Source organism: Eublepharis macularius, chromosome 8, assembly GCF_028583425.1.
Source record: "Eublepharis macularius isolate TG4126 chromosome 8, MPM_Emac_v1.0, whole genome shotgun sequence".
NCBI classification, from domain to species: Eukaryota; Metazoa; Chordata; class Lepidosauria; order Squamata; family Eublepharidae; genus Eublepharis; species Eublepharis macularius.
In genome coordinates, this window is record NC_072797.1 from 117,085,288 (window position 1) to 117,100,091 (window position 14,804).

Sequence of the window (14,804 nt, forward strand, 5' to 3'; positions counted from 1 at the left end):
GTTATGGGAACCCCTCCCCAAATGACACAAAAAGAGAGCATTGTGCTCAAACAACCAAGGGTAGGGAAGAAACGCTGTAGCATACGTTGAACACAGCTACTCCTTCTGAAGATTCAAAACCCAACAGGAGCATCCACAACGAGATGCAAGTACAATGCACCACACATGGTAGGCATAAGGAGGGGGGTCTGTTCCAAGCCATGACAGCTACAATAATTCATTTTCTCTCTCTCTTCCCCCTCCCTGTGCATAGTTGTGCCAGTTTTATCTCCCTCAAAGGTTGCCAGCTTTGTTATGGTGTTGGGGTGGGTGGGTTTCCAGATACACTGGCACCACGCTGTCAATGCAATGTCATGTTAGCGTAACCCCCATCTCTACAAGTGGGGACATAGGGGCACAGATACTATTCAGGGTGACTACCAACCACTCTATTCTGATCTATGCTGCTGTTGGCCAAGCATGAGTGACACCTATTGCTGCACAGGATCAGAGCCTCATGGAACAGCCCACAGAAACTTCACGGGCTTGATGTCAGGGTGGCCTGGCTGCATCGAGGTTCACTAGGGGATTGTCTCCATCTGTCTGTCATGGGGCTGCCATAACACATTGTTCTGTGATTGGTGCTTAAAGGTAAGCTTGCTAGGGACTCTGATGTGTTCACCTCATTGAGGGTTGTTTCTGTTACATATTTCCCCTCCGCAGAATGGGCATAGGATACCATCTAGGGTTGCCAGGTGTCTGGTTTTCACCCAAACAATCTTGTATTTTGGGGGACTATCTGGAAAAAATACCCCCCAACTACAGGAGACCTGACCCCCTCCCCACAGTGGCAGCTCCATTGCCCAACCCAGCCTGGGTGCCTAGCTGACCTCTTGCGGCTACCCAGCACTAGGAGGAGTGGCCTGCAAGGCTAGGCACCCAGCCAGCCTCCTGTGGCTGTACTGCCCACGAACAGCCAGCTAGCTTGAGTGCCCAGCCTGTCTCCTGCGGCCATTCAGCACCTCCCAGGAGAGGCCAGTTACCCCAAGCACCCAGAAGTCAGATTGGCATGATGACGTTATTTCCGGTAGTGATATCTTTGTGCCAGGGCAGGAGCAAAGGTGAGTGTCACCCTCCCCTCCCCAGGATCTAGTATTACTCCATACCCCATCTGGAAACCCTATGGATACCATGCCTGTCAGCAATACACTGGTATCAAGTTCGTAGGACTTACACACTATTAATGGTGACTTCATATTCCACTTGGCTGGCTGTGGCTTTGACCAAATGGTTCTGGACAACCACCTGATTTATTCTAGTTGGGCTTTTGAAGGTTAGTTAGTATTTTTCCCTCCTGAAATTCTACAGCAACAAGCCTAGTTTCTCCTCTCTCACCTATGCACTACTTAGGAGGACACTTAATCTTATGTGGTATCATCTATATTAGATTACTACAATGCACTGTACATTGGGCTGCTCTTAAACACTGAAGGACTGCTTACTCTCATATGAACCTACCCATCCACTCTAGTCATCTTTGAAAGTCTGCTTTGGTTGCCTGAGAAGATGGGGTCTTAAAATTATGTTGATACAGAGGTAGTATGATGTAAAGCTCAACTAGTGCGGTCTCTACCTCAACCCTCCACCTGACAGACTGAACTCAAGAGGTTTCTGAAATCAAATAAGTTCAGCACCGGTGAAACAAACAGAAAAATAACAGTAACTTTTGTTTACTCCCGGGGATAGGGGAATAAGGTGGTTCAGAAAGGATAGAAACGATTAACAACCGTAGCAAAAAATTGCTGGGCTCATTCAATTAAACAGTTACAGTTGATAATCTAGGAGCATAAAGAACAATTGTCAGCCAACTCTGTATTCATGCGATGAATATCTGCCTTACAGACCATCTAGTCCAACCCCTTGCCCAATGCAGGAACAGTCCAAAGCATCCCCAACATACATTTGTCCAGCTGCTCCTTGAAGACTGCCAATGAGGGAGAACCCATCACATCCCTAGGCAGCCAATTTCACGGCTGGATTACCCTTAATATGAAGACGTTTTTCCTAATGTCCAGCCGGTACATTCCTTCCTATAGTTTAAACCCATTGTTTCAAGTTCTATCCTCTGCTGCCAACAGGAACAGCTCCCTTCCCTCCTCTAAGTGACACCCTTTTAAATACTTAGAGAGAGCAATTATGGTGGCATGCACTGTGTGTGTTATTAATTGTGAGTGGATTAAACACCTAAATATATGGGCCTGCACTCTGACCAGAAGAAAAATCAGAACTTGTTTCCACTATCTTACGGGGCTTGCTTTGCCATTCCCACCAGGTGCCCCTCCCTCCCTGCCTCCTTGCTATGCATATAGAACTCTAAGATTGGTCATTCTTGATATGATAGGCCCAGGAGGCCCAGCAGTTCAGAATGTTGCTTGAGGACGCTGTTCTAACTCTGCTTTTGATTGGGTCCAGAAAATTTCACATGACACATAGATACGAGGAACTCATAAATCTAATTTGCAAGTAGCCCTGGCATATGGATGCTTAAATTCACTGATATGCCCCACTTGCATACAACAGATGTTTCTACAAACTTGGGGGACGTCCCAGGTTTGGAGGGGGAAACACCCTCTAAAAACATAAAACAATGACATTGGGGGCTTTAAACCCCCCCCCCCCAACACAAAAACTTTTCTGCTCATGTGCAAAAAACTCCCTCTGGCCTCCAGGGTTGAAGCTGCAACTGCTGGAGAACCCTCATTGCCACTGGAGACTCCTCATATGCTAATCCAGTGTCCCTAGCACATGATCTTGCACTGGAGTAGCTTCCAATTTAACCAGTATCCAAATGGACTCTTAACAGGCCAAGAAAGCATACACTACAGAGAGATCTTGGTAAATCTCAGCAACGAGACAGTAAGGCGTCTCTGAGGGCTGTTGCTCAGTGTGGTCCTTTTAACCCGAGGAAGAGAGAAAGAGAGAAATCTGGGTGTGGTTCTCAGATAAGTTGGCCCACCCTTCTAGCACGAGTCTTTTCCTGTGGTGATAGGTCCTACTTTCGGCTAAACTAATGCCACGCTGAACTCTCCTTACTGGTACAGTGGCTTGGGGTCAATAGGAGCACTAGCACCAACTTAGCAAGTTCAGCCCGATGTCCAAAAAGAGCCCAGCCGCATTAGTAGAATGCACTTCAAAAAGCCCGTATTCCCTCTCTAACACATAAATGTCTCCAGTTAGACTCCTCTAAATGTCCTTAATTCAGCAATATCTTTTCCTGAACAAACTAACCTTTTAAACTTGGTTAATGTGATAGGAAAAGCTGGCACTACTCTTGTCTCCCTAGCAGAGTATTGTAATCCAGTAAGCCGCCCAAAGGGCAGCGCTAGTTCCCAGCTCAAAGGGCACCTTCCACTGTGTGTTCTGGACCGGTGGAAGGTGGGACTCGGGGTGGCTGGGGCCCCCAACAGCTTGCCCATTGGCTAAGACCATTCCTGAAGAAAAGTTATGAGCGCATGCTACCAGGACCCAAATGACAGCACAAGAAATTCATGTAGCTTGCTAAAGGGACAGTAAAGCAAGGAGGCACAAGACATACACCAGGAAAGGAAGCTTTGGCAGCAGCACAAAGGAACGATTGCAGTAGAAATGTAGTTTGGGGCAGGCAGTTTATCAGTGGTTTTCAACCTGTGATATGGTCTATTTGGGTCATTTCAGAAATAAAATGGAAAGTTATCTACAGGATTTATGAGTATATATTATGAGATGAGATTATGTGCTGGGGAGAGGCATATAACAGGCTTAACCCTTGGCCAAAGAAATGATGGTTAATAAAGTTTGTCATTCAATTATATGTTATCAAATGGTTTGCGGACATATTTAGTTCATTAGTATAATTTGTATAGTTTGATCTTTATATTATTCAGCCTAGTAAACTACATAGTGATGATACTTTCAGCTGTGCTTGCTTGCTTGCTTTTTTACACAAGTTTTACAAATTATATGACAGTGCTATTCTAAACAAATCTGAGTCCAGTAGCACCTTAAAGGCCAAGAAGATTGTCAGAGTATAAGCTTTTGAGAGTCAGAGCCAGGGGCGGAGCAAGGGTTTACCTCGCTCGCGGCCGGCCAGCCGGGCACCCCCACGCGTGTATGAGCGCGTGCGCACCGGCCTGCGTGATGACGTCACGCGTGACGTTATCACGGGAGCGCACGCGCCGCCGCCGGCCCGATTGCTGCGGCGGGCGGCCTCCGAGCTCTCCCGCTCGGTTGCCTGCGCCGCCGCAGATGCCTGCCCGCGGTGGCTGCGCCTGGCCAGGGGCTTGTGCTGGCGGCGGCAGCAGCGCGGGGTGGGAGGGATAGGAGGCTGGTGCTTTGTGGCGCGCACTCCCGCCCGCCGAGCCTCCTCCGGCGCTCCCTCCGGCACCCCGCGCCTGCGGCCACCGCCTACCTGGCCTCAATAGGCCCACTGCCCCTGGTCAGAGCTCCCTTCATCTTGCTGTTCTACTGCAGACCAACATGGCTACCCCTCTGAAACGATCATAAGCAAAGTTATACCCTTCTAAGTCCATTGATTGCAATGGGTTTAGAAGGCTGTAACTCTGCTTTGGATGGCACTGTTATTTAAGCAGTTGTAAACAAAACTGTGACAAACTATCACATTGTACCTGGATTATATAAATTTGCACTGGACTTTTGTAAATCCCTTTCCAACCAAAGTACATGCTGATGTTTATAACAACATCCAGGGAAAAGGATGAGAGAATCAGTTGGCAAGCTCTTTTTCTGTGCTCCTTCAAATGTTTTTCTAGTTAGTGAATCTTCAATATCTCTCAAACTTTCTCTTGCCCAATTTCTGAAATGAGGTTTTAAAAATTCCAGTTTTCTCTGTATATGACATTCTGTTGTGATATTTCTGTAGTCATTCTTTAGGGTCTTATTGTGGTACTTTTAACCCAGGAACCTGAAAACAGCAATCTGTGAAAGGCCTTTTTATTACATAACAGGGGCATGCTCAGAATAAACAAAAATTCACAAAAAGGCAGAGATACACAGAGAGATACATAGAAATAGACACACACATAACTTAAGGTTTCACAGCTGTGGTCCCACATCTCTGTCAGCCTATGAAGCTGACAAGATGTAAGGTTCCATACACATTTTGAGCACACATTAAATATCTTTTACAAAGAAAATAACTCTGATATAAAGACAATGATTACTCCCAAGGTTACTTTATCTCTTGAGCTCAGCTCAAAACTGCCAGTTCACTGTTCCTGGTTTTATCTAACCACGCTGTTTGATTAAAACTCTGCGCCTCCTATTTAGGACATAACATGACATTTGCTATCTCCATCGTCATATGTGACAAGCATTTTACAGGATAAAGAACATGATATGATATAGAACCAAGAACATGATATAGAAATTAAGACATTACTATAAGGCTGGCCAGTTTGGTGTAGTGATTAAGAGCACAGGGCTCTAATCTGGAGAGCCGGGTTTGATTCCCCACTCCTCCACTTGAAGCCAGCTGCATGACCTTGGGCTAGTCACAGCTCTCTGGAGCTCTCTCAGCCCCACCCACCTCACAGGGTGTATGTTGTGGGGATAATAACATACTTTGGAAACCACTCTGAGTGGGTGTTAAGTCATCCTGAAGGGCAGTATAAAAATCGAATGTTGTTATTATTATTATTGATGATGATGATGATGACGACGACGACTTAAGGGGGAGGGGCTGTACTTGTGGTTTCTACACATCATGTGCTCCAGTCCTTGCTGTTCCAGAACCAGGCTGAATCTATGGGGGATGGTTTGTTTAAAAGTTCTGTGGGAGAAGAAAAAGCAACATGATATCAGGTACCTTTGACATTGCTCTGTGGTCCTTCCATAAGTGAAGTGACCAATGGTCAACAGGTGACTTTCAGGCCAAGTCAAACTCCTAAAGCAATTTAATCCAGTTCTTAGAAGTTCCTACCAAAGTTTACCATTTCATCTGTAAGAAAAAAGAACATGGGTTCCCATGTGTGTTTTGGGCCCTGGCTTAAGGGCTCCTCTGTAGAATCTGATTAGCCAATCCATTATTGAAAACAGGAAGATGGGGTGTATGGGTCATGGCCTCATCCAGCATGGCTACACTTGTGCACATATTTTACTGCTTTCTTATATGCACTGTGGAAAAGAAAAGTGATCTGCATTCCTAGGGGGACCCTTCAGCATACCTGTTCATCCACTTTCTCCCTCTCCTCCAAATGATCTCTGCCAAGTCCCTACTTCTAGTTGATACCTAAAGGTAAAGGTAGTCCCCCTGTGCAAGCACAGAGTCATTACTGACCCATGTGAGGAAGTCACATCACGACGTTTTCTTGGCAGACTTTTTTGTTATGGAGTGGTTTGCCATTGCCTTCCCCAGTCATCTACACTTTACCCCCAGGAAACTGGGTACTTATTTTACCGACCTCGGAAGGATGGAAGGCTAATGCAACCTTGAGGCGGCTACCTGAACCCAGACGTGACGATAAAATCTGCCAGACCATCCATGAGAGAGCCTGATAGTTCCTAGAGTGTAAATGAGTTCCCAAGAATGCAAAAGCTAGTCACTCTGGATATATGTAAGCTATTATAAACAGATAAATCAAGAAACGAGAGGAAGAAACTCTTCACCCTGAAAGCCTCTTTTGCAACTTCATGGCTTAAATTGTGTCTCTGGGAATAATTAGCTGATGGAACATTCGAAAAGGAGACGGAATGGCAAATTTTCACATACCATGCATAGGCGGAGGGGGCTTGTTATTCTCATAATTCTTCTTACTGGAGGATGTCCCTATTGTTTCTGACGATGCTGGCCATGACCTTTGGGGGTGGGGGTTTCTCCAAGAGCAATCCTCTTCCCCCTCCCCACAGCAGCAGATAAGTGTCTTGATGTATTAGATGGATGGGACTCGTAGAGCCTCAGAAATCCTGCTGATACATAATGCCTTTAAGATCCTGCCTTTCCCATCCTAATCTACAGAGGAAACAGGAAAAAGGAACTTAAAACTCCCTCTGCTCAGACAGCCAGGGAGACTGTTCTAGCCGACTCCAGCGTTACAGCTAACTTGCCGTTCTCTGGTGATGGTATTGCATTGCCATATAAGACAAACCTAGTGCTTCGGCGAAGGGTTACCCCACTGAAAGGACCTCTGTTACTCCACAAGCTGCTGCACAAACTGGATGGATATACTTGGAAAGCCGTGGACTTCTTTACTATTTTTAACTCTCTGTGGATTCAGCCTCATGCTTTCAGGTAGGATTTCTTTAGTTATCCTGGAGAATCACAGTGTTTAAATTAACATGTAATACGGATCCTGGCCCTGTACTCATTCTGTAATTATTTAGCCATTTTCCTCCATAAAAGTCTCTCCGGCTCAATATAATTACAAAAGGTGTTCTTGCTCAATAAAACTTCACGTCGTTTTTGAGAATTTGATTAGATACTATTATGGGTAAAATGTACATTTGGGTTAGTGCAAATCTGTATATGACTTGTTTCTATAGTGCTGACAAGTACCAGGTGTGTGGGTTAGAAAATGTGTAAAGAGAGCTCGTAATACATTTGATAGGGGTATATTGTTTTATGTAATGTTCTGACTCTTCCAGCTAGCAGCATCTTGGCATTAAGAGTTTGCTCAACATGCATTTTATATGAACAGTTGTATCACCAATGGCTTTAAACAGGGATAACTGCTATAATCTTATGCATACTTACTAGGAAGTAAATCCCATTGGACTCAGTGGGATTTACTTATGAGTATATTTCCTTAGGATGGCACTGAATGTTTCCGTTCTTTGTTTATATATGCAGTGCTAATTATAAAGTACAACATTCATGATAATTAGTACTAGTACTAGCAAGTGGTCAAAGCCATTTATTCTTAAATACAATGGTAAAATACAAAATGTGAACATGGATTTTTGCTTCACTCTTCAGTCAGGGCTTATATTCTTATTACAAGTGTGGCTAATTCTTCCCCTCCTCCTATGAACAGCCTTTACTGACATTTGAAGATAAACTCGGGGGGCGGGGGGGGCAGATAAAACAGACAGACAAAACTTGAGATAATATGTTCTATATGGGCTCGGGTGGCTTGGATCCAGTTAAAGGAATCAGAAAGGAGGTGCTGTGAAAAACTTCTGCCTGAGACCCGGGAGAGCTTCTGCCAATACTGACCTTGATGGACTGGTTCAGTATAGGGCAGCTTCTTGTGTCTAACCTCAGTTGTCAGCCTGTAGAATGGGAATAAGTATGACAAGGTGCTTTTGAGGATAAATTAGATAATAAACGGGAAGACATTTGCACATAATGTCACCTAATTCTGTCTATGCTGACATACCCATTCTCATGTTCACATTTTTCTGGCATAACTGTTGGTGGAAGCCCTTTTATATCTAAGTTCAGAACATCTTACAATAATAATAAAAAATGCTATACTTTACAGCGGCCTAGAAGTCAGCCCCACTCAAACACCTTTCTGCCCTCCATAGATGCTTTGATTCTGTATTGGATGTATTGGAACATTCCCTACGTTATCTTCTTTGAGCTGCAAAGTTAAATGAAATACCATGAGAACAAAGATTCTTTAAAAAATAAGGTTTTCAGGTGACCTATTGGTATAAAAATAATTATTGTTTGACTATTACTATCGTGTAAATATCTGTGCAATGCCCCCCTCCATTAACTGCATTTAAACACACTATCTGAAGAAGAGGTATCTGAAGAAGTGAGCTGTGGCTCACAAAACTCATACCCTACCACTAATTTTGTTAGTCTTATAGGGGCTACTGGACTCTTGCTCTTTTCCACTTAAACACACTACAATCAGTTTAAGTATGGCTAACTTTTTAATATGTTTACATTGTAACTTTCTTGACAATCTTTAGATAGTCAGTGCAATCCTAAGAAGAGTTACTCCAGTGTAAGCCTATTGAAATGACAACTGGGGATAGCTTTGCAGTAGCCATTCCTCTGATTTTGTCCTTGCAAACTCAAAAAAGTGTTTATCCTTTCAAATTATATAGTGCGGGGTGGGGAGAGTAAAAGGAGAATATGGGCAAGCCTTGCACACATATTTGAACCCAAATCCTGACGAGCTGCCAACCCAGAAGGTTTGACTGCTTTAGGTGTGTATTGTAGTCACACCCATCTCAATAGATCTGTCAGCTTTCCCGCTTTTGTTCAAGTGTGATATCATGTTTCCTGGGGCGAGTAGTGGAAGACAATACGAACCCGCCTTCCTCTAGATACAACAGGCGGAGTCCAGGAAAGCAGTATTGACATTCCCCGAGTAGGGGAGGCATTAAAGTCGATGCCCTTGGCAGACTTTTAAGCTCACTTAACCTTGTCCTAAGTGATGGGGGGAAGGAAAGGGGGAGGAATCTGTTGTGGGTGTTGCCGCTGAGAGGGCAAAAAACCTACTCCACCCTTGTTCCAAGGTGGGGACCACACCTCTGGAATTTACTGCCAGAAACACAGAATGCTTTTACTGCTTTTCCTTGTGTGACCCTCAGCAGCCTCAACAACATTCAACAGTTTATCCACAGCCCAATTTGCTCCAGAAAGCAATGTGAAAGGTATATATATTCTTCTCCTTTCCTATTTAGATTTAAACACATAGTTCAGACAGATGTAAGGACAATTTAAAGACCAGAGAGTTCTAATTATGCATTGTGATGTGAGGTATTATTATTATTGTCGAAGGCTTTCACAGCCGGAGAACGATGGTTGTTGTGGGTTTTCCGGGCTGTATTGCCGTGGTCTTGGCATTGTAGTTCCTGACGTTTCGCCAGCAGCTGTGGCTGGCATCTTCAGAGGTGTAGCACCAAAAGACACTGAGTCACACTGTGACACTGAGAGATCTCTGTCTTTTGGTGCTACACCTCTGAAGATGCCAGCCACAGCTGCTGGCGAAACGTCAGGAACTACAATGCCAAGACCACGGCAATACAGCCCGGAAAACCCACAACAACCATTATTATTATTATTATTATTATTATTATTACTACTACTACTACTACTACTAGTACTACTATTATTATCATCATCATCATCATCACAGGCAGGTGAGTGGGTGTCTTCAGGTAATCACAGATAAAGAAATATTCGTCAGTAGCAACCTATCGCCCCAAATCTCCCCTCCCTCTTCAGAACCAGCCTCTTAGGGGTTTGAGCAAGCTAATTTCTCCTCCCTCCACACTCAAACTCTTCTGGAAACTTTTCAGGCCTCATCAGGCCAGTTTTTAAAGGATTTTTTAAAGAATTAAATCACAGTGTCATATTTTTCTGCATACCTAGGGTGTTCTCCAGGTAGGTAGAAGTCCCTACTTTTTCTGTGGGTGGACTTGTTGGGCAGTTTTCATTATCCATATATGATCCATCAGGTTCCTATAACTATTGGATATAGTGAAATTTGGGGACCCACCGGAAATTGTGAGGGGGGAGAATCCCATTCCCCTCCTTGCTTTTTCCTTTTCCATGCTGCTGATTCCTTTCCTCCTCTCCTTCTCACCCCCTTTTCTTCATATTCACCAATCTTGCCTGCTCCTGTGAGTAACACCACCACAGATTTCAGGTGACATTTGGGGATATTAAGGTCTTGAGAGACTTCAGACAACATTTTGGGCTGTCATAGCAGTCACAATTGATGCTGAGGTGCCCACCCAATATTTGGTGTGGGACCTCAAGGTAGAGGACCTTTACCTTATCCTGGCCCAATGCCAGAGTGAGGAAAATGTCCTCTCCTCAGAACCTTGATGCAAGTGCCTCCATTATGGTTGCTACAGTAATCCAAAATGGTGCCCAAGTCCAAGCACTTTTTTTTAAAACCAGTGTGCATTTGCACACATCACCAGTAAGTTTTTAGGGGTCTTTATTCCAAAATTGTTTGTTTTTTTAAAAAATAGAATGTGTTTGTTTAAAAAAATGCTAGTTATGATTGACCCAGTTGCATGGATTTTGCTGTTTGCATACGAGCCAGCATTTCACAATTTAAGATAAGGATGGGTTTTATTATTCAGTATTAATGTACATGGCACTTAAAATTTAATGTTTGACAGTCAAACGGAATGGGAAAGAAGGCTTGAGAATGAATGGCAAAGATAAAGTATAACAAATGTGAGCAGCAAAATGTTTTTTTGCAGCCTTGTCTTACATATGTTTACTCAAGGAAGGTGTCACTGAGATCTCTGGGATTTCATTCCTAGTAATTGTGGAAAGTATGTGCTTTCAATCAGCACATACACCACCAAGCTTGATAGTACAATGGTTTCGCTTGATATTAGGAAGTTTCCCATAAGCTTTTGTCTGGCTGTAAAACTTCTCAAAATAGGACAGCATTCTCTCTGTTGCGGTCTTGTGAAGCTGAGTGGGAAAGCCCCATGCTCTATGAATCCTCCTCCAACTGATATGGAACTATTATTTTGGGAATGAAATATAAATCTAGCTGAGAACAATGTTGTCCTTAAAGAAGAACAATACGAAAGGTAGATAAGGCTGGGATGCTGCTGGCGCACTTTGCTAAATGATAATCAGGAATGAAACCATGCAGCCATGGCACTCACTAGGTAGTCAAAAAACAAGTCATTGGGTTGGTTCCAACTAGCTTTTCCATTGGTTGAAAACGAACAAGACCTTTGACCACCAGAAATGCTATCCTGGGAATCATGGGACATGCAGATGAAAGGCATGTGCAATGGGGACTGGCGTAAGAATTGGGTGAGATTGAGTGAAAAAGCTGGCTGGATCCGACCCCATTCTCTCTCAATCCAGCCTAACTCACAGAATTGGTTGGAGGATGAAATGAGTTAAGCCCATGAACACCCAACTCCTTGGATAAAGAGTGGAATAAAAGATGTGCTAATAATCAACTCAAAAAGTTTGCCTAGGGCAATAACTGTAGGCTCCATTCTGGGGTCAGGGCATGGTGCGTAAGATATGGGTTATACAGAGGCTTCAGGAAACTTAGAACATGTGAGAAAAATAATATTCTTTCTCCTGGGTCATATTGTGAGTCACATTGACAGGGAAGTATCTTTTGGGACTGGAGGGGTGGGTGACAGCGGTAACACTGAAGGGGATTTTTATAAACACTGACCAGTTCTCCATACAGTGCCTGAAAAATGTGCTTTTCAACTGACAGTGCTTGTTCCAGGTCTTTATATTGAAGCCTTCACTAACGTCTTAATTGTGTTGTGTTTTGTTGTTAGTTTAGCTCAACCCCCCCCCCCCCCTTTCTACTAAAATAGTACTCAAGTTGGCTTACATGGAGAAGATTTGGAAAACAAAATAAAATATCAGTATGTCTGTTGGGCCACTTTAAATATTTATTTTAGTTTTGGAAGTCAACCTGAGTTAACCTCTAAGAAGCTTTTGTTTTTTCACATTGATTGTATAAACATTTCCACTCATGCCCAGACTGACAGCCACCTTGTCCTAATTCACTCCATTTTCCAAATATTTTGAGGCATTCCATTGCAATCTAAAATATGGCTGTGAAGCATGCATTAAACCATTGGAATCACACACACACACCCATAACTCAAAAACAACATTTTCTTCTGGTTGCTTACAGTTCCCATAGCACAGAGCAGACAGAAAGGAAAAAAAATGTCTAAGGAAAATTATGTAGGACAAAAGTAATACAGGGGACACAACATTTGGGGCGGCAGCAGGAGAAGAAAGGTGAAAAAAATCACACTTGGCCGATGGAAATCCTTGTTCACGAAATGCTCTAAAGGATCCAAGCCACAGAGCAAAAGGAAAATCTATTTACAACAATTTAGCTCTACATGGATAGAAGATGAGGGGCTTTTAATATTAAAAGCATATTAAAATATTTAACAAATACAACGATATATCAAGAAAAGCAAATAAAACACCTCCAGCTTCCCAGCTTCCAAACACACTTATGAATGTGTTCTAACTTCCCCATGCAATTGGTAGGAAAATTTGCAGTTAGAGGAAACTCAAGTATACAGGTTCTGTAAAATGTCTCGACAACTTATTATACAGAATGATGGTTGTGTTCCGTATTTGTTTTCTTTTTTAAGAGTGATTTTTCTGGGTTATATTGGCTATAATGCAGTTGATGGAACCTGTCAGACTGATTTGCTGGTATGGGATTAGCCTGTATTCATTTTCATGAAGACACAAAGTTCAAGACGGGGATATCCATTTGTTTCTCATGTTGTTCTTAGTTTGATCCACTAATACTGGTTGTGGCATTTGTTGGGAAGTGAGAGGAGGGCTCTATAATCCAGAAAGGGAGTTTGCAGCACCATAAAAGTTTCAGGAATTGGAGTTGGCAAATTATACTTAGAAGAAGAGGTACCTTTTGAAAGTGCCATGCTACATAAAACACAGAGCATGATGAGAGGATCTATGAAAAGGAAGGAGCAGATCAAGTTGTCTAACTAAATAAATCATGATGGCCCTCAATTTGTGTGTGAAGCACATTGTCTTATAGAACCAAAGTGTAGTTCGGGATGGATGATGAGTCCCATAAACGGTCTCATTGGAACTGATATTGTATGGAATTTGGTTGGGTCAGGTTTTCAAGCGTTTGGTCTCGTACGATATAAAAACAGTAATCCCACTCTCCAAGATCAGTAAAAGCCCAGAGTTCAGGCTGGTCTTTCTCCAGGGAATGAGCAAGCAGATGTAAGGGGAATCCTTTAGCTACAGTCTGGATGCATTCATCATAGTTACTTCAGATATAAAACTGAACTGATTTTCACTCAATTTCCCAATGCAAAGGATTTCATCAAAGAGATGCTACTCTGTGTCCATAGACAATATTAGCCATTGGTGGTTTTCAACTGAAAACTGGAACTTCAGGTTTTGTGGGACACCAGTCTTTTTCTACTAACAGCGCAAAGTTTCCCAGCCTCCTTCCTATCCCAAATGGCCTTCAAATAAAAGTAATTAACAAGCTAGTCCATTTCTTGTTCTCTCTGGCACAAAGTCCCTTCCGGTCAGTGGTATTAACTCCATGGCTCAGGGAGAGCCACACTCACAACTACCATCAGCCAAAAGAGCCATCAGCCGCCTCTGTCCCTGGCAGGAGGTCTGCACCTCAGAGGGGCTTGCAGCTTGCCCCTTCCCCCAATGGTGGCTGTTCAAGGTGGAAGCTACCTGCCAACCACAAGCCCCACCAGCCAAGGTCCTGGCTGGTTTTGATTTGAAACATGGGACAGGTGCCACATTGGAAAACAGTGCTTAAAAGAGCTACAAGTGGCATGTCAAAGAGCTAGAATTGCCAGGTCCCCTTATCCTCCCAGTGGGGGCGGGGGACCTAGCACTCAACTTTTGCGACATCTTTACATGTGCACATTCCTGGGGTGGTGCGAAGTGATGACATCTTTCAGGAGGCAGGCACACCCATGCTTCTCAGCGGGCTGAATTGGGACACAAATGGGCTTGACTCAGCCTATTTGGGGCCCAAATCGGCTTGCTGAGAAGTGCAGGAGCACTCCCAGCCCCTGCGTGATGGCATCACTCTTGGGAGTGACGTTGTCGTGCTGCCTCAGGCGCATGCCCAGGAGGCCTATTCCCCTGCCTTTCCCCCCTTCTGGCCAGGTGAGTGGGGGGGGGAGTGGGAGCAGGGGTTTCCCCTGCCCCCACCGGGGGACCTGGGATCCCTACAGACAGCCACATGTGACTCTCAGTGAGTATCACTGGTTGAGACCGATTTAATCTTGGATCAGAGTTCTTTTTTCCATCTTTTTTAAAGCCATATAGAGTCAGCCACCACTTGAGACCTGACTTTGTGGGCCATACACAGACAATGCGT

The 14,804-nt window shown here is 43.8% G+C and overlaps 1 protein-coding gene across 1 annotated transcript in view; it reads left to right on the forward strand.

Annotated features, from left to right (window-relative positions):
• The first annotated feature begins 7,051 nt into the window (after positions 1 to 7,051).
• The window catches only part of TEK (TEK receptor tyrosine kinase), a 77,136-nt gene continuing 69,383 nt past the window's right edge, over positions 7,052 to 14,804 (forward strand). Inside the window, exon 1 of the mRNA XM_054987228.1 lies at positions 7,052 to 7,264. Within this exon, the coding sequence (XP_054843203.1) occupies positions 7,192 to 7,264 (73 nt within the window). The 5' untranslated portion in view covers positions 7,052 to 7,191. The remainder of the gene's footprint in view (positions 7,265 to 14,804) is intronic.